The 25,741-nt window shown below is 37.8% G+C and overlaps 1 protein-coding gene across 5 annotated transcripts in view; it reads right to left on the reverse strand.

Moving 5' to 3' along the window:
* Positions 1 to 25,741, reverse strand: part of LOC132106718 (NHS-like protein 1) — a 96,675-nt gene that overhangs the window by 32,331 nt on the left and 38,603 nt on the right. For 2 of the 5 annotated variants that reach the window (XM_059512673.1, XM_059512670.1), the window contains exon 1: positions 8,061 to 8,400. The exons of 1 other annotated variant lie outside the window; for it this stretch is intronic. In XM_059512673.1, the coding sequence (XP_059368656.1) occupies positions 8,061 to 8,385 (325 nt within the window). In that variant the 5' untranslated portion in view covers positions 8,386 to 8,400. Of the gene's footprint in view, positions 1 to 8,060; positions 8,401 to 14,019; positions 14,138 to 20,098; positions 20,562 to 25,741 lie in introns of those variants that run through there. 2 more of the 5 variants (XM_059512672.1, XM_059512674.1) reach the window with 2 other exon arrangements.

The following is a 25,741-nucleotide window of genomic DNA, read 5'->3' on the forward strand; positions in this document are numbered from 1 at the left end:
AGTCTCACAAACTTAAATGACAAAACAAAATTATTTGGACATTAACATTAAAATTTAAAAAAGATAAAACCTGGTCAATGAATGCAAGAGAACACAGTACTGGCCTGACTGGGACCCACACTGTTTGACTGGTGAATTTCCAATCACTTTTAAATATTTTATTAATTGCCAAGATTTTTCCAAGCTTGGAAACAACACCATTTCAACTCCAAATCAATTATTTATCCCCCTTTCTACTCAGCAAACATCTGATGTCTAGCACTAAATAAAAATAGTCTTAACACTCAATCCCCTAAAGAGATTAATCCAGCAACCAAAACTTAATTACAGCTGCCATGATGGAAGAGGAGGCCCAGTTAGTGCCTAAACTAAACCAAACAAGCCCGAAAGAGTCAATAAGGCCCTGTCTGCTGCTTTGACAGATGTGTATGCAGAGCAGGAATGACCATTTTAAATCTCTCTCTCTCTCACAGACACACACCATTACATTCATATGTAGTGACCTCTTGTCACCCTCAGCCAACACACAATATAAAGAGCCGCATGAAGATGCTCTCTAAAGTTAATTAGGGCCATTACAGATGCTGTGCATGTGCCTGGAGAGTGTGATAAATAGACCACTAAAAATTTTGACTCGACTGACATACTGAAGCAGCCACAGCTGTATGGGAGTGCTGGGTTGGGTGTTGCTGTGCAGTTAAAGGTCCCGTTCTTTGTGATCCCATGTTTTAAACTTTAGTTAGTGTGTAATGTTGTTGTTAGAGTATAAATGATATCTGTAAAATTCCAAAGCTCAAAGTTCAATGCCAAGTGAGATATTCTATTTACAACCCGAATTCCGGAAAAGTTGGGACGTTTTTTAAATTTTAATAAAATGAAAACTAAAGGAATTTCAAATCACATGAGCCAATATTTTATTCACAATAGAACATAGATAACGTAGCAAATGTTTAAACTGAGAAATTGTACACTTTTATCCACTTAATTAGCTCATTTAAAATTTAATGCCTGCTACAGGTCTCAAAAAAGTTGGCACGGGGGCAACAAATGGCTAAAAAAGCAAGCAGTTTTGAAAAGATTCAGCTGGGAAAACATCTAGTGATTAATTAAGTTAATTGATATCAGGTCTGTAACATGATTAGCTATAAAAGCTTTGTCTTAGAGAAGCAGAGTCTCTCAGAAGTAAAGATGGGAAGAGGCTCTATTCAATCTGTGAAAGACTGCGTAAAAAAATTGTGGAAAACTTTAAAAACAATGTTCCTCAACGTCAAATTGCAAAGGCTATGCAAATCTCATCATCTACAGTGCATAACATCATCAAAAGATTCAGAGAAACTGGAGAAATCTCTGTGCGTAAGGGACAAGGCCGGAGACCTTTATTGGATGCCCGTGGTCTTCGGGCTCTCAGACAACACTGCATCACTCATCGGCATGATTGTGTCAATGACATTACTAAATGGGCCCAGGAATACTTTCAGAAACCACTGTCGGTAAACACAATCCGCCGTGCCATCAGCAGATGCCAACTAAAGCTCTATCATGCAAAAAGGAAGCCATATGTGAACATGGTCCAGAAGCGCCGTCATGTCCTGTGGGCCAAGGCTCATTTAAAATGGACTATTTCAAAGTGGAATAGTGTTTTATGGTCAGACGAGTCCAAATTTGACATTCTTGTTGGAAATCACGGACGCCGTGTCCTCCGGGCTAAAGAGGAGGGAGACCTTCCAGCATGTTATCAGCGTTCAGTTCAAAAGCCAGCATCTCTGATGGTATGGGGGTGCATAAGTGCATACGGTATGGGCAGCTTGCATGTTTTGGAAGGCTCTGTGAATGCTGAAAGGTATATAAAGGTTTTAGAGCAACATATGCTTCCCTCCAAACAACGTCTATTTCAGGGAAGGCCTTGTTTATTTCAGCAGGACAATGCAAAACCACATACTGCAGCTATAACAACAGCATGGCTTCGTCGTAGAAGAGTCCGGGTGCTAACCTGGCCTGCCTGCAGTCCAGATCTTTCACCTATAGAGAACATTTGGCGCATCATTAAACGAAAAATATGTCAAAGACGACCACGAACTCTTCAGCAGCTGGAAATCTATATAAGGCAAGAATGGGACCAAATCCCAACAGCAAAACTCCAGCAACTCATAGTCTCAACGCCCAGACGTCTTCAAACTGTTTTGAAAAGAAAAGGAGATGCTACACCATGGTAAACATGCCCCGTCCCAACTATTTTGAGACCTGTAGCAGAAATCAAAATTGAAATGAGCTCATTTTGTGCATAAAATTGTAAACTTTCTCAGTTTAAACATTTGCTATGTTATCTATGTTCTATTGTGAATAAAATATTGGCTCATGTGATTTGAAAGTCTTTTAGTTTTCATTTTATTAAAATTTAAAAAACGTCCCAACTTTTCCGGAATTCGGGTTGTAACAGAATTTGCCTACATCGAACGACCAGTTTGGACTACATCCCTCTACTTCCTGCAGTAATGACGTCACTAGAACCGTTTTTTTGACTAACCTCCACCCCCAGGAATACACAAAAAAGGGGGCGTGGTCTTGTTGCGCTCCCACGGAGAAGAAGAACGAGTTGCGTTTGTAGAGTGTGTTTGTCGCCATATCGTCGAAACGCTGTTATTTTCATCTCGGAGTCCAATCATCTTTGTTTGGCCTTCCCAGGGACGCTGTACTTAGAGATCAATGGTTACAATTTATGTTTAACTCGGTTCCCGAAAGTTATAATCCACATGTAAAACTATGTACAGCACATTTTGCTGAGGACAGCTTCCTCAATCTCAAAAGTTTAATGCCGGATTCGCACAAAGATTATTCCTGAAAGATGGAGCAGTTCCCTCTTTGTCTGGAGAAGGCGTTGTTTATGGACCACAAAAGGTAAGTGTATTTTATTATTTAAGTTGGTCAGTTTAACAGTTTCTGTAACTTATTACACAAAGGGCAACGCTGTTTAGCTTTGTTAACTAGATGGTAAGGCTGTGCAAAAAAACGAATGCGATTTTCATGCGCATCTCATCAGTAAAGGTGTTCTGTGATCAGAAGTACATCTCCAGCACGTGCGTCCAGATCAGGATTGTCAGGTTTTCAAAACAAATCCTGCCCACTTGCTTCTCAAAACTACTCCAAAACTAGCCCAATCGCGTTTCCAGGAGGGCAGTGTGCGCTAAGCTGCAGTCGAATCACAACACAGGAACCGCTGGCACAATCAGAACTCGTTACGTATTTCTGGAGGAGGGACTTCATAGAACAAGGAAGTCATCAGCCCTTTTTATGACAGTGAAAACAGCGGAATACAGATAAGTGAATTGTGTGAAAAATACTGTTTTTTTTTAAACACGAAACCTGAACACATGTTATATTCCACAATGTAAACACAATCAAGCATAAAAAAAAAACACGAAAAACGTGACTTTTAAGGTGTTGTGGGTAGTTCCAAAGTTGTTCTTCTTTTTTTTTTTAAGATGTTAGTCAAAAGAGCCCTACAAATCTCTTTGTTACTCTTTCATGTTCTTTAGAAATGAATTAGGTTCATTAGGTCATACTGATATAAAATAACAATACAGTATAGATCAAAGCTGATAACCGATATATTGACCAATATTAGATCTCAATCTACATTTTGTAAAACTGCTGAAAAATATTTTAAATCTATACAATCTATGACTCCATTTAAAGTGGAAAACCATGTTGTTGTTGTTTTTTATTTGGTATAAAGAAAATATACATGCTTATAATCTAATTTCTTTTATAAATGCTGGAAATTTTACACAAATACATAAAAAAATATAATTATTAATATAATTAATAAATGCATTGCCTGTGTGTCATGAATAAAAACAATGTTCATATATTATTTGTTTTTAAAAATCTAGTATTAATAATGTGGGGTTCCATAATCTTTTGGCTACATTTTATCAGACTGTTTTACTTCATGAACCAATACTGATATGACAACATTATAGCGCATCCCTTTGCCCTGTTTTATTGTTCAATGTATTAAAAGTAGGAAAAATTTAATCTCAACTCAACAAGAAATGTCAACGTGTGCCAAACAAGTGTGCCAAAGTTTAATACTTGGTGTTAGAGTTTTTCTTATAAAGTAAGTAGCACTAACAATTAAAAAAACTCCATCTAAGAACAAAATTAGCAGCCTTCCACAATGACTGACAGCTCTTGGTCCTCGTCGAAAAACACAGGACATCGACCCCACACAGAGTGACACTCCTGTACAGTTGGGTGACTCCACCACAATTCTTGATGAAGGCGGTGAACATATGATGAAGGAGGTGGGGGTGGGATTGGGACAGAAAGATAGGGAGATGGAAAGAGTAAAAGGAGTAAGAAAATCCACCTGTCTTTAAGGAATGGTAACATAAGCAGTTAGGTTTCTTTTGTCCATGTCCTGCCATCAGCAGGGGTTATGTGTGCATGCCTGAGGAGATTCGACGATTAACAAAGTGCCTTTGTCATGCTGCCGGACTGACCTGTAAGAGTTAGTTAGGCAGTGTAAAGATGAAGCCTTTTGTATTCACAATTCACAGCAAGGGGCTAAGGCTACCCACAATCCCTTACTGAGATTAAGGATACAAGGAGCATGGAAACAATAGTAGCGAACCAAAATAACTTTGCCCTACTTAAGCAGGGGTCCGATGGTCATCAGGGCAGTCAATCATCCCTGGGATGGCCGCTGAGGTCAAGCTAAGCAAGATAATGGTGTTAATGCATGCTGTTCGATTGCAGTCCAAGTCAATGCTTAACTCTGAACAAATGCTGGATTTAACCAGGTACTCGTTGGCCATCATAATAATCTTATTGGACTATAAGATGACTTTATTGTCAAATCAGTGGCTTAGATTCTCCATCTAGGTTCTTCTGTAACAATTTACAGACAGTATTTTGCTCTGACTTTCTCTCAGATTCTCCAGAATACCAATTTTCTCAGGTTTTCTCATCAGTTCGGCCAACAATGCATTTTGGCTCCAATTTCCAACTCCCTTGAGAAATGAATTTCGTTAAACACATCTCATTATTCAGTATCTGCTCCTGCTTGTTTCTGTCAGACGTCCCCTGAGAGGATATATTGAAGACCAAACACTGGCCACAATGCTTGAGCTCGGCTTAGCAGAGATCTGTGAAACACCTGCTCAGTGCCTAATACTGTAACACTGCTTCATCCATGACCAGTGTCATTGAACAATACAAGATGCAGAGAAGGAAAGAAAGGACAAAAATAACTGGGAAAAAATCGAAAAGGGCAAGAGAGACTGTGAGTTCACACTAAAAACTATATACGAATACTGTTAATTCAGCAGGGCATGACAGTACTGTTCTGAACACAAAGCAGAGCTGATCTATGGAGCATCTTGAGCTGTCACAACACATTAGCTCAGACCAGCGTGAGAGGGCAGAGACCATCAGCTCTATGTTGACACTAGAGCAGCCCGGATCAACTTTAAACTAAACTCTACAGACACTGAGCACCTTGCCAACGACAAAAAAAAAAAAAAAAACATTAAGCCACAACAGCCAATGTGGTACAGTGATTTTAGCCAGGTTAAGGGGTATTGTGACGTAAAACAAAAATGGATATTTTGCTTTAACTGATGTAGTTATATATTTTAAACAAACATTTTATTTATACAATAAATAAACATTAAAATGATTTACTAAATAATTAAATACATTATTAACAAGAATTTTACATATTCTGAACAGTCTGAAAAAAACAGAACAAGTCATTATTGTCTGTGCAAAAGTGGTTACAATGTTGATAGGGCATTGCTATTCACAATATTCTATCCTAGGGTCCTCGTGGGTGTGTACTAGGTGGATGCACCTCTAGAGACTATTTTCTAAATACATGTTATAGACCTTATTGTGAAAATTTCACCTGTTCATGCGTCATTTAAAAAAAAAAAACATTTTGCAAGCTCACGTTCAACTGTAAGTGGTGCCCTACAGTTTTCTTTTCAATTATCTGATAGACTCAGATGAATGCCACAATATGCAAGAAAATACCTTTTGCTACTTCCCATTTCTCTACAACTTTAATGCAATTATTATTTTTTTAAATCTAAAAGTAATGTGCTAAAGTTTAGGTAATACATATGACTTAAGGTTTGTTCTTTCTCTTTTATTCTAACATTTATCTTTCTCTATAGTAACTACCATCTCCATTTACCTTAATTTAGTATATAAATCATATGTTTAAAACCTCCCCTAAAGCCTTTTTTTTGTCTTACTTATTGCCTGCTTTATAAAATATCTTCATCCTCTTCTTTTATATCACACCATCTTCTCCCTCTTCAATCACAACCCCATTCATACACATTCATTGTCCCCCTCTTCACCTCTCTGGTCTGTTTTCTCCCCTCCACTGGTTTCATCAGATAATAATTGACTCAGTGAGGTGATTGGGGATGCTGTATCTGGGTCAGTTCTGTCCCCTCCATCAGAAACAGGAAAGATCAGTCAGCTGTTTCCCATTGTCCTGGGTTCCCATGGGCAGCTGGGTCACATCTCCTCTGTTTCTTATCATTCTACTGTATCTGAGCATCTGATATGACTCATATAGACAATCAGTACAAGCTAACGTGTGCTTAAAGGGCCTATCTAAAAAACTAAACAATACACATGATTAAAGACACTGTTTGAAATGGCCTATGTTTACCATTACACCATAAATGCATCCCCATCCATCAGCCTCACCTTTTGCACTTGACCTTTCCTGCACACTTCATACCGTAACCTTTAGAGTCGCCCATTGATTGCATATATCGGTAAATCATGAATTGCCAAAAATCCATATGTGTGATGCTATGAAAGATCAATAAATGGCCTTCTGTGTGATACTCAGTGAATGAACCTAACCTTATTAAGGACAGGAAGAGAAGAGGCCCCAAGGGGTCAAGCCAAAAAGGTTCAGTTATGTCTCTAAAGGTCAAAGGTCACAAAGTCTTAACAGAACAATCTGTGTGCTGATTGGTTCGAACGCCTTAGACAAAAGCAGTCACACCAAAGACAATGACAGCGGACATGGTGTGTTCTGAGACATGAGCAAATTCAGCCGCTTAAATCAACATAAATGGTAAATGGTGTGGAAAAGTTTGGAAAAAGTGTTTAGACAGTTTATAATTAGAGATAATTCACACAGAAATTCAAATTCTGTCACCTGTCACTCACCTTCATGTTGATGCAAACATGTATGACTTATTTTCTTCAGCAGACTTCCATTTTAAGGAAAAAAACAGATACATTTCTCAAATTATATTCTTTTGTGTTCCACAGAAGAGAGAATGCCTTGCAGGTTGGGAATGACATGAGGGTGAGGAAATGATGACGGAATTCTAATTTTTGAGTGAACTAACTATTTAAATAACCATTACAACACATATCTAGTGCTGTGCACTAGTTGTCACTGGACTTTTCCATTGAAATCAAACTTAAATCGTTAGTTCAGCCAAAAATGAAAATTCTGCCATTAATTACTCAGCCTCATTTCGTTCCAAACCCGTAAGACTTTCATTCATCTTCGGAACACAAATTAAGATATTTTTGATGGAATCTGAGAGCTCTCTGACGCTCCATAGACAGCAACAGGTCTTACCATGATCAACACACAGAAACGTAGTAAAGACATCTGTAAAATATTCCATGTGACATCAGGGGTTCAACTGTAATTTTACAAAGCTACAAGAAAACTTTTTGTGCGCGAAGAAAACAATAATAACAATGTATTCAACAATTCTTCTCCCAGAGATACTGTCTTCCACCATTTTGAAGAGTACTCACTGAACATAAAGTGTTCTTTTCTATCTATAGAGGGTCAGAGAGCTCTCAGATTCCATCAACAATATCTTAATTTTTTTTCTGAAGATGAACGAAGGTCTTGTGGGTTTGGAACAACAAAAGGTTGCATAATTAATGACAGAATTTTCCTTTTTGGGTGAGCTATCCCTTTAACTAGTTACTAAATCCACCATAATTACACCAGCCAACCTTTTACTACATTCAAAACCATACAAACTCTTCTGTATACTCACCGGGAAAGCATGATACTGAGTTCCTCTTGCAACAAGACTCAGAGCGTGTAAGTGTGTCGCCTTTTGATCCTTTCCCCTCCACTCGTAGCATTGGTTTAGGGGTCCACAGTGATTCTGGTCTCTGATGGACCTTGGAGGCCAGCAGTCTGCGTTTGATACCGCACTCACTCCTGGTGCTGGGGGCTTGGGCTGGTTCCAGGGCCGAAGACTGGAGCTGTGAAGGTGGATTGTTACCCATCTTGCAGGTGCAAAGTTTGGCATCCCACACTTGGTAGCAGCAATCAGCTACATGCACTATGGAGAGGTGCTGAGCATATGTCAGCATGCTTAAGGATCCTCGGGCCTGGAGCTCTCATGGGGGCGGTCCTTGATTTGACCCCCCTCCCTCTCACACAACCTCTTCATCGGCCAAACTCAGGTCTGTCCCCTGCCCTCCCATCCTCAATCCTGGGGGGGGGAGGGAGGCGGTGGGCAGGGCTTGTTCTTTGCAACACACAAGGGACTCTCGGTGGACCTCCAGAGGACAAACCCCTCTCCTCCTCGCCGCACTCTTTTCTTTTGGTCTGCTTGAATGAAGCTGAATTGATTTGCGCAAACAAAAGCCACATTCCACGGAGTGTCAGATTACACACAGACACACATCTCCAAAACAAGCAAAAAAATAAAAAATAAAAAACCCATGAACATCAGGGACTCAGAATTTAGATGGTTCCAAATTAATGAAAAAAAAAATGCTACTCAATGTTTTATTTTTGCAAAATTGTTGACATTTCTCATATGTAGAGAAACGGGTTGCATTTCCCAAACGCATTTATTGTATGAAGTTATTACTGATCTCTCACCTCTCTGGACAGAAATGATTACTAACTATCATCCTGTTTGTCCCACTGGTGTTTTGGCCAGTGTGTTTGGCACCTCTTGATCATCTTGAGGACATGTCTTAACACGGATTATCAGACAGACACACACAGTCACACAGATGCCCATGTTACAGATAATTAAGCCGAAATGCAAAAGCTCAAGCACCTCATCCAACACAGAAACAGGTCGATGTCTACTGGCTTTAGGGTAAATGTCAAACACAGATCTAGCATTCCACTGAATTGCTTAACCAGATTTAGTTCTAAATTGCACATTAAACCACATCTTTCTTAAAACTAAGGCAAAAACTTCCTTAAAAAGAAGTCATTTCCTTAGTCAAATTACATTCCCAGTCAGAGACTCAGCAGAAACGCTGCCCAAGGAAAATACTAATCATACTGCCTGTATATATATATATATATCAGAGTTCACTGCTTCACAGTCCATAGTACTATTGAGTGCAGCTTAATAAGCGTTTTTAATCACATGTGCTAATCTAAATACAATCTGATAAAAGTGAATTGTGTTGGGTGTTGCTAACCTGCTAAAAGCAATAAATTGTGTAGACCTGGCAATCATGACAGCTTAGACTCGAGAGCAGAACAGGTTACAAAGAGAGAAACAGCGACCTCTAGCTGTGGATTGGATAATAAACTGCATTATAGTCCCATAAAGTGACTTCACAACGTTTTTTAAACACTTGTTTTTGTTCGGTGGTTGGGCGAGAATAACCAGGTCAGCCATATCACTATACACCTGGCACAAAGTGAAATTAACCATTATACACTCATCCTCATTCCTTTCTACAGAAGTGTCGCAACGCTTTAGAGATCTATAAAAGATCTAAAAAAAAGTGTTCTTCAGAAACCGTGTGATACTACAGAAGTATTTGAATGTCTGTAGTAAAATTGCACTTTTACGTGCGAGTACTAAGTGTGCTGTAAACTGACCAGCGAGGAATGTGGCAGACAGTAAGCGTGAGAACTCCTCGTAGAGGTCAAAGTGTATGAGATGTCAACCTGAGAGTCACAGTCTCTCAAACATACCAGCAGCACAGGTGTCTGAAGTATAACAGGACTGTGGAGGTCACAGAGTGGCATAACTAAAACAGTATCAAGGTTAACAAGAAGGTTAACAAGGCTGCAAAAAATAAAAACACTGCTGCTCAGTCTGTTTTGATCTTGCAATCACATGTGGAGATCTAATTAATAAAGACCATTAAAATGATATACACACAGAATATAAAATAACAATATTTTTTTTTTTTTTTTTTTAAATCTTTCTAAAAATAAAATAAAATTATTTTATAAAATAAAACAAAAACAAGAGTTTACAAAAAACTAAACTGGTACTATAAATGTGAACCAAATTATGAATGAAAATTCAAAATCTCCAAAGCCTGATTTTGAAAGTACTGTTGTATTTGGTCATCTAATTAGCACTAAGGAATTTGATGTCTGATTAACATGTACAAACTGGGCAGATGGAACAATTGAATAAACCCAAACAAAACCAAAACTAAAACTAGTCATTGTACAAAGTAAAGTACTTTTAATAAAAAAGAAATACAATCTATTTAATTTAAATTCAACTGAAAATTTAAAAAAATTGCACATGCCTGCTATAAGTGTCTAACACGTCTTAGCACTGGTTTATATATAGGCTAACTCTGTACTTAGGGTTTATGTAGGTCTCCCATGCATACCCACAGTGCCTGAGTTATATCTAAACAGTGTGCAACTCGCATACATGACTGGAGTTCACCCTCGTTACACAAACAAACACTCAATACACACATATACAAGTCCATATAAACATTTCTCTCAAAGACACACAAGTATGAGCACTACATCTAGTTTATCTGGCTTAAGTAAATGCTGAAATCTGAAAGAAAAACAACAACATTTCTGTTCCTTCATTATTATGCTGAAAACTAGAAAGACAAACATGACTTTAATCAAGTCCACTTCTTCAAACTCTAAAGTAAATTGGCATGGATGCAGCATCTTGGGTCAAATCGAGAGTTATGCAATTAACAAACCTATGTCTTTCTTCAATAAAGCAGCAGATTTACTGCTTGATCTGCTTTACCTCTTAAAATTGAACGATCATTAAAAGTCTGCAGAAGTAGGACAATATCTGCGTGGATGAGTTCAGAAATACATTTATTGTTGCCTGCCAGAAAAAAAAAAACATGCTGGTCTATGTATTAAAAAAAAAAAATCAACGATTTGAAATAATGTTGTACAAAAGCAGAAAGTTGTTTTGTTTGTTTTTGTTTTATTTGACAGCAGTGATGACACTGAGGATGCCGACCCTATAATGCAAAATGAGTTTTCCATAAAAGTGAACTACTACTCAGAGGTGGAAAGAGTACAAAAATATTCTACTCAAGTAAAAGTACCATTACATTAATGAAATTTTACTTAAGTACAAGTAAAAGTACCAGTCTAAAAATCTACTCAAGTAAAAGTAAAAAGTAGCTCATTTAAAATTTACTCAGAGTAAAAATTACTTAGTTACATTTTAACAGTGGGAGGGAGTCAAAATGGGACAGGCCAAGGGTGTCAAACTAAGGCCTAGTCCACACAGACACGGTTATTTTTATAACCGGAGTTTTTCCTCCTGCGTTTAAAATAAAAAATACCGTCCAAACGAAAACGCCAAAACATGCTATCAAGCGCTGTCAAGCCATGCCACACCAGCAGGCGGCGATATAACCCAAATTGTCAAGTCACCTTGGCCAATCAGAAGCAGTCAGCAGCGCACAATCTGACGTCAAACACAGCGGATAACGGCGCACACTCTGACGTCGCAAGGCAAAAACCCCGGTTTTACTGTCCACACGACAACACTGCAACCGGCGTTTCTGAAAATGTTCGGTTTCGGTGCCCTGAAACTGCGTTTTCGTGTGGACGAAAGGCCGAACCGCGTAAAAAAAGTCACGGTTATAAAAATACCCGTGTCCGTGTGGACAGGGCCTCAGTTCCTGGAGGGCCACAGTCCTGCACAGTTTAGATTTAACCCTAATTAAACACACCTGATCCAGCTAATCTAATCATTTAGGTTTATTTGAAAACTACATGATATGTGTGCTGGAGCAGGGTTAGAACTAAACTCTGCAGGGCTATGGCCCTCCAGGAACTGAGTCTGACACCCCTGGGATAGGTCTATTAATCTCAAACTAGTTGTTTTTAATTAAAGGAATCAGTTATTTAGAATAATAAAACATTTGCGCTGTTACCAGGCAAATCAGTATCAACAAACTCATCTTTTAATGCAGAGGAAATGCAGAAGATTCATTGGAAGTGGCATTTAGATGTATTACACTGTTTAGTGCAGGACAAGAATGCATTTAACCTGCAGTTACAAATGCATGAATAATGTTTTGATATACAAGACATAAAATGTTGAATACTCATTTGAAATGATAAGAATTTAATTATTTTTTAAAAAAATCAAAAGATACTTTAAATGTGAAATTAAAATGGCCAGTATGTGTCAGCAAGTCTCTGTTAATAAGTGAGTCATTGCGATTGAACCGAATCATTTAAACGGTTGATTCATTCAGGAACGAAACACTGTCACGTTGCTCAGAGACGCAAAACTGTGCTTTGGTGGCTGTGTTTGGAATTATTTTCTGTTGTAGAAATAGAGCTAAAAAATGCAATATGGTGTCTAAAACGCAAGTATCTTAATTAACTTGTTTACTGAACTGTTATATATATGTATGTATATATTCATGATGATTTTTGGAGGAAAAGATGGCATTCTTTGTGTGATTTTGATTTAATATATGAAATTATATAAATATGTGAATTTTCTGCCCCTATATCTTACATTTTGTGATCATTCTAAATGCATTTTAGGAGACTGAATCACACAGTGAAAGAACGCACTATAAATGCGCGCGCACATCATTAAAACAAAAATAGCACACTCCTCACCACTGTCTTTTTGGCTAATTTGTGCAAAACCTCTTGCTAAAATGTCAAAGCTTCATTTTAACCACCAATGCAACGATGCAATTACTTAGCTTACCTCTACATTCTTGCGAAGGGTTGATGTCGAGATTTTATAAGCTGCTAGTTTGGTCTTCCTAGGCAAGTACAGCTTACACTGCATAATAGAGCATACATATGGCCAGGGGTTCACTTCATTTCCTTCGAGTTCAACTTCAGAATATGACGGGGTTTCGTTTTCAGCGGTGTCTGCACCACTAACGCCTGTTTTGACCGTCTGCATCTTTCTTGTGATTTTAGCGCCAGTTTGCCCTCCTGCCCATTATTTACTGCCGTGGTTTCCAGGGAGCGATCTTTTTTTTTTTTTTTTACTCAGTAATTAATGTGTTTTAAAATGTAGCGAAGTACAATACTTCAAATAAAATATACTTAAGTAAAAGTAAAATTACAGATTTAAAAAATTACTTTAAAAAGTATTAGTACACAAAAAAGCTACTCAATTACAGTAACGCGAGTAAATGTAATTCGTTACTTTCCACCTCTGCTACTACTGCTCTGAAAAATTATTTTCATCTTACATTAGACTGCAAAAATGATCAGAGGGAGAAAGCATAATAATGAGAGCACCAGGGAACAAGAGAAAGTAAGGTATCTGGACAAACACACTTTTGGTATCCACTGCACATGGGCCAGTCCCATGCCACGACACATGTCTGCAGCAACTGTGCCTTCAACAGCTGACTAGCACACACAAGCTTATAAAACACAATATTAATGCATTTACACACACAAGCTTATAAAACACAATATTAATGCATTTACATCTTCAGTTTAAACAGATTCATACACAGACTCATCTACTCGCACATAAAACATCATTCATTTCTATAATATACTGCATTATATATCAAGAATCAGAAGGTTTGTCACAGAAAGAGGAAAGGAAAAATGACAAAAAAAGGAAAAAGAAAAAGAGGAAAGGGATTTTTCCAACCACAAAGACCCTCCTTCCCCTTTAATAACAAGCAAAGATTCCCTTGTTCCCTTGTGTAGTTACTCTTTCTGTCAAACATACACACGTGGACACATACAAGAAAAAAACAGCATGCATACATGTAGACACACAAATGTCCCACCTTCCAGGCATGACATGTCTCTGGTTCTATGTCCATTAGAGATTCCTGGAGAAGTCAGTCCCACTCCTGTGAGCGAGCCCATATCCAAATACACACACAGGCCTTCTCATGGGGAACATAATCAAACTCACTGATGCCCCCCCCCCTCTCTCTCTCCCTCTCCAGCTTGCTTGTTCTCCCACCACAGACACTCCCCCTTTCCCGTCATCTCAGTACCATCTCTTCCCTGTTTTTCTCTTTCCCCGTCTTTTCTCTCTGTACTTCCCAATTTCAAAGAAATGTATGGACACTCATGGGAACTAATTCATGTACACTGTTGTTTTAAAATCAAACTAACTCTACTGTTGCTCCATGTCTGAACACGTGCCCTTATTATAGTGTGCCAAAAGTAGTAGGTTTGCTTGTAAATTAATTACTTATGGATATTGACAGATTTCATGAATCTATTTAAACTGAAATTTTTATTCACAAACTACTGATTTGATTAGGTACTGATCTCAAACTATAATATTCCAAATCTGCTCCGAGTAAGAAACAAACTCATCTACATCTTGGAAGGCCTGGGGTGAGTACATTTTCAGCAAATCTTGATTTTTGACTATACTTTTAAGCAGGCATCCCGTTTTGCCGTACCATGAGGTCAGGAGAGAAATCAGTATCAAATGCAGTAGTGTCTGGATGTGTACATGATTTGGGATGCAGTTTTGCAAGCCCAATAATCATTTTTGTCCCGTTAAAAGCAAATACAAATGCTTCACAGCACAGTTTAGTTTCAATATGTGTGTGTGCATCTGTGAATGTTTCTGGACTGTCAGCAGTTCCAGGACAAAGGCAGGCTCAGGCTTACCCCTTTTTTGAACTGTGCTCTGATAGACCACAATCACTTAATCCCTCAAAACACTTTGGCTGTGATATCACACCCAGCAACAGCTTAACAGCTGTCCCGGCTAGCCATTTCAGCATCAGCCCCCTTCACAGGCAGTTCCGTTTGTTTGGCAATGTGTGCCAAATACATGCGGTTTTACAGAGATCCTTGACTGCTCTAAGCTATGTGCTTACATGCCAGCTGTGTGTACCACAATCAGCTTAAATGAACATTTATGGATGGATGCAGCTTAGACTTGGTTCATTTGCGTAAGCGAACACCATAACGTTCAGGTTAGATCATTATAATCATCATTAGATCAGAGCAGAGCAGAAGGGCCAAAGGGAAATAGTGAGCCCACAATAACCTCAAAACCTATAAGGGTTCATTGATTTCCAATGGAAGAGTCAAATGACCTGGACAAAGAACAAACAAAAAATGCTGACATGGTTTGGGACAGAGACAACTGACCTGTAAAAAAAGGACTCTTGTTTGGAAAAAAGAATATTCAACTGCATTTAGGAATACATTTATATCACAAATTTAGCTGGAGCTTCTCGTCAATGTTAAGAATGAACAGAACAAAAATAGTGACAATTCTGCTAATGAACTAAATTGTGGCAAACCCTGACAGGGATATAAATCACATCTTCTTGGTAGGTGACAACCACAGGGTACTTTGGCAAGAGGAAAAAATCAATGCTCACTAAAAGCCAGAACACTGCAAATAGCTCGAAAGTGTCCTACATGCATGAATGAGACATGTTTGTGTGTGTTTCTGTGGAACTCTGAGCCCATGTCACTGTAATGATCTCGTGAATGTCCTATTTTGGTACAAGTGACTCTCAATAACATGCACCATTAATAGTTTGTGTTTGTTTGTGCCAGTTGCCCACGGGATATTGTGAAAGACTAGGTCAACATTACTATAGTCAGTCACCTCAGTCCAAATATGAAACGGGGACAAACACTATTGAATAATGTCAGGTGATACATGCTGAATCACAATTTGTTGATATAGAAAATGGGAGACAAGCTAGCCTACAATAATGGAACTAGCTAAAAAAAAATGGGTAGGCTTAATGTTTTAATACTGACACCTAGTGGCCCAAAATGTGCCAAAAATATTTTTTTAAACAATGATTTATCATAATAAGACACAGAATCAGATGTTCACTTACCTGGGTGCCACAAATCGTAGCCCATCACAGACAGCACATAAGAAACAGAGACATAAAGGGGAAAAAAGTTAGTTTTAAACGCAGTAATGTTAGTCCAATGTGTTATCAAATCTGGGTGACATTAACCGCATTAAAACGTTTTTAAGCGTCAAGCAACAACACTTGTGATAGTGTTATGAGGAAATACTCTGGAAGGAGCAAAACAAAGGAAACTAAGTAATAAACAACTTACTTTGAGATTTTAGAAGTATAAGCAATGATAAACAACACTTTTAGCAGCTTAAAATGTAAGTGTATGGCGGTCGTATCGATTCTTGGACGATTGTCAGCACTTGGTCAGCACTAATTTTCACTTGAGTTGTGAATGAGTTTGCACTCAAACGAATGTGATAAGATAAAAAAAAATCAAATATAGCAAAATAATGTAAAAAAAACACCTCTTTTTTTTTGAGCTGTCTTCGCAAAGTGTGTACAATACAAACTCGAACACTGAAATCAGATTCACAACAAATGATTCTTATGAGCTGGTTCTTTTAATGAATCGTTCAAAAGACTCACGGAAACGCTGAATCCAACAGAGCAGAAATTAATCAATTTTATCTTTCTGAATGCTCGAGAAATGTAATTCTGACTGGTTGTGTTTTTAACGTTACTGTCTCTCAGCTAACCCGCTCCTTCACTTTTGCTTCACGTGCACGCAATACCGCTGTCAATCATGACGTGAGAAGTGATCGCACAACAGAATTATTGCTTTATATAAAATAAAATATGTATTTATTTATTGCTTTATATCTCGATTAACCATTGCTTTATAACGTTACACAGTCAACACAGTATGTGATGGAAGGCTGTCCAAAATTTGAAACTGTGTAATAGAAAATATTCAGAAGCTAAACTAATCAATATCATTTCTAAAGAGAAAAAATGTATTGTTTGCAGTCAAAGAGAGAGAGAGAGAGAGAGACAGAAGAATTAAAAAAATAAATAAATAAATGTATTATATGTAGGCTAATGTTTAAAATTTGATAGAATTAGACAGGGTTGTTTAATTTTAATTCTGTGGGACAGAGGTGGAGGTGCCACTGATTTATGATGCTGGTTTCTGTATTATTAACTGCAATCTAAGCAAACAGCTAAGTAAATATAAAAGCACAGACACAAGTACTTTGTTCTAGTTTGTTTCTACGGAATTGAACCAAACCCACATCACCTCAACCAATTTAAACAAATCGACTCATCAATTAATACAGAAGCATCAAAAGCACAGACTGTATTCCAAGCTTGTCTTGGGGACAGACATTTCTCTCCAGCAGGCATGTGAGCCTGTCCCAGGAAGAATCAGGACAGCCACACAATCAGTCACTTCACTGCCATAGCAACCGGCAAAAACATCCTGTCGCCGGGCAACCCACACTCTGAAATTATGGGTCTACTACAAGGCCCTGACAGCCCAAAATTATAGGATGCGTTTAAATAAAGAGCACAGGAGCAGCAGTTAGGGCAGTTTAATTAGGCTTGCATGCACCAGCATAGGTGCCAAAAGAATAAATATATGTTTTAAATATAGAAGCTTGTATGCTTGTTTATGTCAGGATTTTAACATAGACTTTAAATTTGATGCTTTTGGAGACATTTCCTGAATTGTTTCCTGTTTTGGAAAAGTAGTGTTTTTCCAGCTATGCCTCAGGGAAAAAACTGGGCATGCATGTGAGTCTGAAATGCATAAAGCATGAGTTTTGACATGAAAACATAGGGGAAAAAATGACTGAAGGAAAACTTTTTTATCAATACATTAAAAAACAATAATTTATAAGGTATAAAAAGTATATTTTTGGAAACACTGGTCATCACGTCTCTTTGTTTTGCATTTACATTATGCAGTGACAAAAAAATTCCTTTTCCGAATTAAAACATGTTGTCTCTACATTATTTTGACATTATAAAAATTGCATGCATAATAAATATAAAATACATGTGAAAAATACTGTTTAAAATTATTTAAACTTATTTTAGTTGGGCATTAATTAAAAAAAATATATATAATTTTACTTGTTTTAGAATGTTCAGAGAACACACAAAAGTAATGTTCCCATAATAATAAAAAGGATAAATGATCAAATGGAATGTCCCCTTAATCTTCTTATAAAACTCATTTTTAAAACATAAAAAAAACTGGACGTTTTGAATGTTTAGACAAAATGCAGAAATACCATTTCCATAACTTGTGTTAGCAAAATGTTCTTTGAACATATTTTTCTTAGCTGGGGCTTGACATATTGCCAACTGCTCAACTGTTGAAAAAAGGAGTGCCATTTGATAGATAAAATCAGATTTATGACTTCACACAAAACAATTCAGAACTCTGCACCAATGCACTACCATGAAAATAACATGCGGCAGGTATTTGCACAGGTCAAAAGCTATGTAAACCCACCTTGTCATCGATATAGCATCACTGTGCTGAAAATGCACTCAAGCTGGAACAGAAATGAATAGCCAAATCTGTTCTACTAAACATCTGATTGTCAAAAGCCATGCCAAATGGAGCGTGGGAGTCAACAGAGTCAGCAGTGACAGCTGAAGAAAAACTAATCTTACACCACCGAGTCCAGCGCTGGGATCACCCCTACAGTAACTTTACTCTACCCCGATAGAATATCTCATTAGAACCAGCATAGAGTTACAGCACCACTCCAAATCCACACACACACACACATGCTCAAACAGGTCAACCAATGACAACCAGTCTACAGAGATACCAGGGTGAAGTTTCTGCTTTCATGCAAATGTGGCAGATTTGTCATTTGATTTACAAAGCAAACTATGTGCCACTGGACATTTAGACCAACACAAAGAGATATGCATGAGACTGACTGATGAGGTAATCAGTTTCAGCCTCACCCTAGAAAATTTAAAACCTGAAAGATTCCATAGATACACGCATGCTTTTATACATGCTTCTTATTTTAACAAAGCAAGTAAGAACTTACAGTTCTCAGCTAAAAACACCTGAATCCAAGTAATTCTGTTCACTTACCTCAACTCAACTGTACCTCAATTATGCAGATTACCAAAGGTAAAAATACAAGGTAATTCAGTCCATTAATTGAAAGAGCATTAAGATGCTCAGCTGTGCCTGACAGATTGACTACAGCAGGCACAATGAGGGCATCTTTGCCCTTGTGTCCGCACACACACAGTTGACATGGGCTCTCACACCCATATCGCCACCAGTCAGTGACATCACCCATTTCTGCAGACTCATCTTTAGCTGCTTTAGCCACTTTTCTAGCACTCTCTTCCCATTTCCTAACTCTAAACCCTCTGGTCAACCCTCACTACCCCAGCCACAGACCTCACTTAACCTGTCGATAAGGAAGACGTGTTAACGGCTCAAACAAAGACAGACCCGCAATAAAAAAGACTGTGACCTAAGTTCTCTCTCCTCATAAACAACTTACTCTCTTACTTCCTGCAAGAGCAATAAATCCGAAGACAATGGTGGAATCTATTAACTGTTAAACCAGACTGTATACTACAACATACATACAGTAGAATGATAACATTACAACAATCTTTTAAGCGTTTTGCAAGCCTGATTTACACTGATCAATGTGACAGTTATAATTTTTTTTTTATTCTGTTCTTTTCAAACTTTCTTGTTCGATTTCCTAAAAACATGCACCCCACTGCACAACTGTTTTCTACATTAATAACAATAAGTATTGTTTCTTGAGCACCAAATCAGCATATTAGAATGATTCCTTAAAATTCATGTGACATGTAGACTGCATCACAGAAATGAATTACAAACAAAAAAACAGTTATTTTTAATATAATAAATGTAGCATTGGAGAGCTTAAAAACATTTCTCTCAAAATTATTACAAAAAATCTTATCAGCCATACCATTCTGAACAGCAGTGTACCTTATTACGCTAATTTTCCATTACATTATTAAGGAGGCAACCTCAGGAGACATTCAGATCTCCGACCACAAATTACACATGCTCACAGACACTGTGTATCCTCACCTATACAGTGCTGGGGTTCATACTCCCAATTATCATCATCTTCATCCACTCCATGTGGAGGTTGGGAGTGTCTATGGAGGCTGGTCTGGCTGCGGAACAGTTTACAGGTCCGCTGTGACAGCGAGGACACGCTCAGCCAGCTGAGAGCGCGGGAGATCGGGGCAGCTTTTTCTGCCTTGTCCCTCCTTAAAGACCCAGAAGGCTTGTCCCTCATCATACCCTCTTTAAAAGCAGGGGACACGTTCAAGGTTACTTAAAAGTACAAGTTAAGCCACGACGCACTGCTCCTCACAGGTCTGGGATCAAAAGTAGAACTACATCACACGGTTAACGCTTGAAGATCATGAAGTGATTGAAAAAAAAAACTTGTTCTCCAATCAATGAAATATCCACAGGTGTCCTTGCAACCTGGATGACAATTTTCTGTCCTTTTGGTCTACTAGATAAAAAAACAAACAAAAAAATCCACTGTGAGTCCTGGAAATCCCAACACGAGCACTGCAACCCACAAGCAGTAATTAACTCAAGCAGCAGGCTGGAAAATCACCGGTCTTCCACCGACTGAGGCTTGACGTCCACCAGGAGACACGGTTGCTGTTTAAAAGCCACACCACTTTGACAAAAAGTAAAATTTTTGGGTGAACACCTTTAAAGTTGCAACAGAAGAAAATCAGCCTCAAGAAGGTTTAACATTCAGTTTTAGTTCCTTTAAATGCTCCTACTATAAAGACCAGTGATTATCTTACAACATCCATGTGACACTGGTCTAAACACACCTGGAAAGACATCACCAGCAGAAGTTTCATACATGATGATGGATGAGATCGAATGTCCTTTTGCTTTTCATTAGCCAGTAACCGGATCAGGTGCTTCTGTACCATGTTATCTCCCCGCCGCTGAGTACAGCCACCACCGGATACTCTTCCTGACTCCTGACTCTGACTACGCCAGAGTGTTTGTCACTCACCTGGGCCTTCAACACACACGGGCTGAAGTCAGTCTCACAGAGTGCCAGACCAGGCGTTCCCCTGATCTCTTGGTGACAGCTGTCCAGAGAGAGCACCCACATACACTGACTGTGGGATCGAAAGTTTAGTATTACAAACATCTAGAGTGCTGGTGAAATATGACCTTAAACCAGCCCCCAACCACTCCCTTACTCCTGTTTGATCTCTCTCTCTGATCTTTGCCCCTCCCCTCCAGTCGCACAGTAACCATGGACTCTCCACTCCTCTCCCTCCTCTGGGTTTCCCTTTCTCCTTCTCTTACTACTCTCTAAAACCAAAATATTCTGTTCAAATTATCATTTTATTAAACAGCTTTGTAAGAAGGAAATATTTCATATCGTTACACTAACACATACATTATAAGAGTGTTCCTGTAACTCAAGTGGTAGAGCACTGCGTTATCAAACACAAGGTTGGGGATTCGATTCCCAGGGAACACATGATAGGTAAAAATTGATAGCCTGAATGCACTGTAAGTCGCTTTGGATGAAAGCGTCTGCTAAATTTTTAAATTAAATTTTTAAATTAAATTTTTAATTTAATTTAAATGTAATTATAAATATATAAAGTACATAATAAATTATTATTAAAGGCAAATATATAGCTTCCTTATGTATTGTATAAACACATTCTGTACAAAATCATTATTAAAAAACAATTCAAATATGAAAAAAAAAGAATTATTTAAACTGCATGTTTTTCTCCATAATACATCGTTTATTTTTCACACACATTTTTTATACATGAAAATATGTATTTTATATTTAATTTTTAAGTTATATTTACATTTTAAGACTATTGTCCCCAGCACAAGATGATCATCATATTTAGGGGTCTCTTCCATTAAGGAGCTAAAGTTTGAAAACTACAAAGTCAATCCTTCCAAAGAAGTCAGATCCTGACTTTCCTTCCAGGCTAAAGACATCCTGACCAACACCTCCATTTACTCTGACCCATACACAATATTGAGGACCAGAGGATCAGCCTGCTAGACCTGCCCAGACCAGAATATCCAGCTAACCACACACAAACTATGCCAGCGACGTGTGAAGGAAGAAAACACTGGAATAAAAGCAAAAGAGGTGTTTTAGGTAGGCAAACACACAAACATTATCACACAGCCCGTATGCAAAGGAAATGAGGGGTTGAGAGATCTGCAGGTACTTAAATTATTCCATGGAATTAGGACTTTTTTATTTTTTTAATGTCTTTTATATTTTCTCAAATACCAAAATCTGAATGCATGAGTAAATGTGAGCATTTAAATCAGCTCTGTGTGTCTCTAATTGTGTAAATTTAACTAACTGCAGCAAAAATCCCACATAGACTTCCTTCTATTTATGACAGAATGACCATTGTCCCTCCAACTTCAAAACACGGGTACATGGTAAGATCAGTCAGGTTGTTTGACTTTCACGTTGGGAATAGCACACAAATTCAGGCTGTAAATACAATGTGTGTAATCAATGATTAGACTTTAAGACTGAAGCAGCCTGCGACACAGAGCTTCAATTGTCCTAGAAAACCTCCATACATCCACACAGCCAGATGTAATAACAAACAGCTCCTCTCTCATAAAACACACAGCTAGAAGATCCAACCTTTATCCTCAGCACTGCAATCAGCGGCCCTCAATGCCGTTAATAATTCACCAGGGCCAAGCGGCCAGCTGCTGAGATAAAACACCATCAGTAGGAATAAAGACATATAGTCTGACCAATAGCTTTTACATTTACCAAAACTAGCTATTAAACAGCTTCAAACAAAGAGGTCAAATGCTTAAAACTAAATAATTAAGCACTCACTATGCAAATGTAAATGCTTATAGCTATGCAAACTCAATTTTACAATTCAGTTTTTTTTTCAGGTAAACTACTGACACAGTACAGCAAAAAACAACAACAAAAACAACAACAATCAATCTCTCTTAAAGGGATAGTTCACTCGAAAATGAAAATTCTATCAATAAATACCCACCCTCAAGTCGTTCATCTTCAGAACACAAATTAATATCCGTGTACATACGTTGCATACATTGCTTACACGTATGATATGCTCCAAAATGGCACTGGAGTAGTGGTAGTGGAGATGAATTGTTGAATAAAGCCGTTGTCTTTGTTTTCTTTGCACACAAAAAGTATTCTTGTAGCTTCGTAAAATTACAGTTGAACCCCTGATGACACATGGATTATTTTACAGATGTCCTTGCTCCATTTCTGAGCCTTGATCTTGTAAGGATCCTTGCTGTATTTGGAGGTCTGAGAGGTCTCAGATTCCAAAATATCTTAATTTGTGTTCCAAAGATGAACGAAGGTCTTATGGGCTTGGAACGACATGAGGGTGAGTAATTAATGACAAAATTTTCAATTTTGGGTGCACTATCCCTTTAATAACTTACAGCTTACTGAGGTCCTGATAGTAAAACCATTTTCTATTTTATCATATTTCTGAATGTAATTGATCCCTGTGGTGGCAAAGCTAAATTTTCAGCAGTCTTCAGCAACTATTATAAAATGCTGATTTGGTGCTTAAGAAACTTTTATCATCATGAATGTTGAAAACAGTTGTACTGCTTAATATTTTTGTGGAAACCATGACACCGGATTTTTTTCTTTGATGGATAGAATGTTCAGAAGAACAGCATTTTTTTTTAAATATAAATTTTCTGTAACCTTTTCAAAGAAAATATTATTTATGAAGTTAGCTCTATCGCCCCCTTGAGTACAAAGCCTTTTACTGACACATCAAGAATGCATTTTTGCATAACTTGTACATGTACAGAGTGTTTTTGACCTTATTGTCCTTTACAACAGCCAATCAGCAGCAGGCTTCTAGAGTTAAAATGGGACTGATGCTAGAAATGTTTCTGCCTGTTGACACTGCAGGTCAGAGAGGAAACCTGAGCAGTCTTCTGAAGGAAGATGTGTCATGAATCTGTGCACATGATCATTAATCCCAAAAAAGGGGGAGGAGGAATAGTTTTCACCACCCGTGCTTGGAGCATTCTCTTTAAAAACAGGTAAAGGCTTAACATTCCCAACTTGGCTTTGCTAGGACTCAAAATATGTCAACACTATGGGCACCAGTCTTTTTTAATTAGCAAAAAAATAAAAATAAATATAAAATCTAAATAAAAACCTAAAAAAATAAAGTAAAAAATTTATTCAGTCAGATTTATCTAAAAGTGTCTCTCACATTTACATTAATTCACTTAGCATTCAACACGTTCCTTCCATGTTTTTCTTGGAGATCTTTGTTTACCAAATGAATTGGCTTCCAAATTGGCCAAGCGTTGAGGAACCATTTTAATTAGGCTTTAAAATGTAAGTGCTTACCAAAATGCCAAGGGAAGGACTTTATTGTGCTCTGTCATTGCATTTTTACGAGTTGGGTTTATTTGTCCTTGTGAGTATGAAGTGTGTGTCTGTAAGACCATAAAATATGTGTGTTTGTGGGTTCGGTTGCTTATGTGGGAGAATATTGCAAAATTGTGTTTGTTTAATTCAATATGGTCTGACCACTGAATTGTGTTTATACTGGAAAGATAAAAACAATGAAGAAAAGAAGCATTGAAGACAAGGAGAGGAGAACAGGAAGAAGCCGTTAAAGATAAGTAGAGCTATCAATGCTCTCATCACTTCTTATTCACAAAGACATCATGAGTTGACCCATAACTAATAGATCCCTCTGGGTGACCTCTGACCTTTGGCTCCCATGAACCTGAGAGGCTGGCCATCACCTCCAAAACAAGCTCCTGCAAATACTTGTTGACCCAAGGTGACCTCCTCAACACATTCCTCTCTCTCTGGTATGCTGCACAGGAATGAACGGAGGAACTCATATTAAGCATAAACCTGATCTGCAGCTGTGAAATCAAACACACACTCCAGCAGGCCTGGTGTCTGTAATACAATACTCTTATAATACTCTTTACTACTGACTTATAAAGTCCATCTTGGTTCTATATATTAATAAACAAGACATTAAAATGTAATTCAATAGCATATTCTAATGTCATGCAAATCCATTTAAACCTGGGACACAACTTATTTTTACTTATTTTACTTATGTTTTAAATTTCAGAATGATAGTTAAAGAATAGAATCAATACAGCATATTGTGTTACTCATAATAAGCTAACTTGTGCATGCAATTCGATTATTTAAAAAAAGAATGCCAATTATGCATCTGCATTCATAATATTACTGTCTGAGCATAATAGACTTCTGACCCCAAACTTTTGAAGTTTGGTCCGTCTGTTTTCAATAAACTTTATTCTCAATGTTATAATTCACCATTAACTTTGTCCAAGAAGAACATAGGTTTATAGAATGCCCATAACAACAGAGGCTGGCTTGTAGGTATTCTACAGGATGTGTGTCCATAAATGTATGTTTTTCCAAGCATGTCTCTGTGCGTGTGTGTCGTGAAACCAAAAGCCATAAAACACCCAAAAAAGTTTGCTTTATTGTCTCTGAGTCACTTTGTCCTATGATTCTGGCCACTGTGGAAAGCATTGGTATATTTAGACAAATGTTATTGTCATTAAAGGGATAGTCCACCCATAAATGAAAATGTTGTCATTATTAACTGTTTTGACCGTGACCCTTATGCAGTTTCAAAACTGTATGACTTG

Source organism: Carassius carassius, chromosome 27 (genome assembly GCF_963082965.1).
Source record: "Carassius carassius chromosome 27, fCarCar2.1, whole genome shotgun sequence".
In the NCBI taxonomy this organism is placed as follows: Eukaryota; Metazoa; Chordata; class Actinopteri; order Cypriniformes; family Cyprinidae; genus Carassius; species Carassius carassius.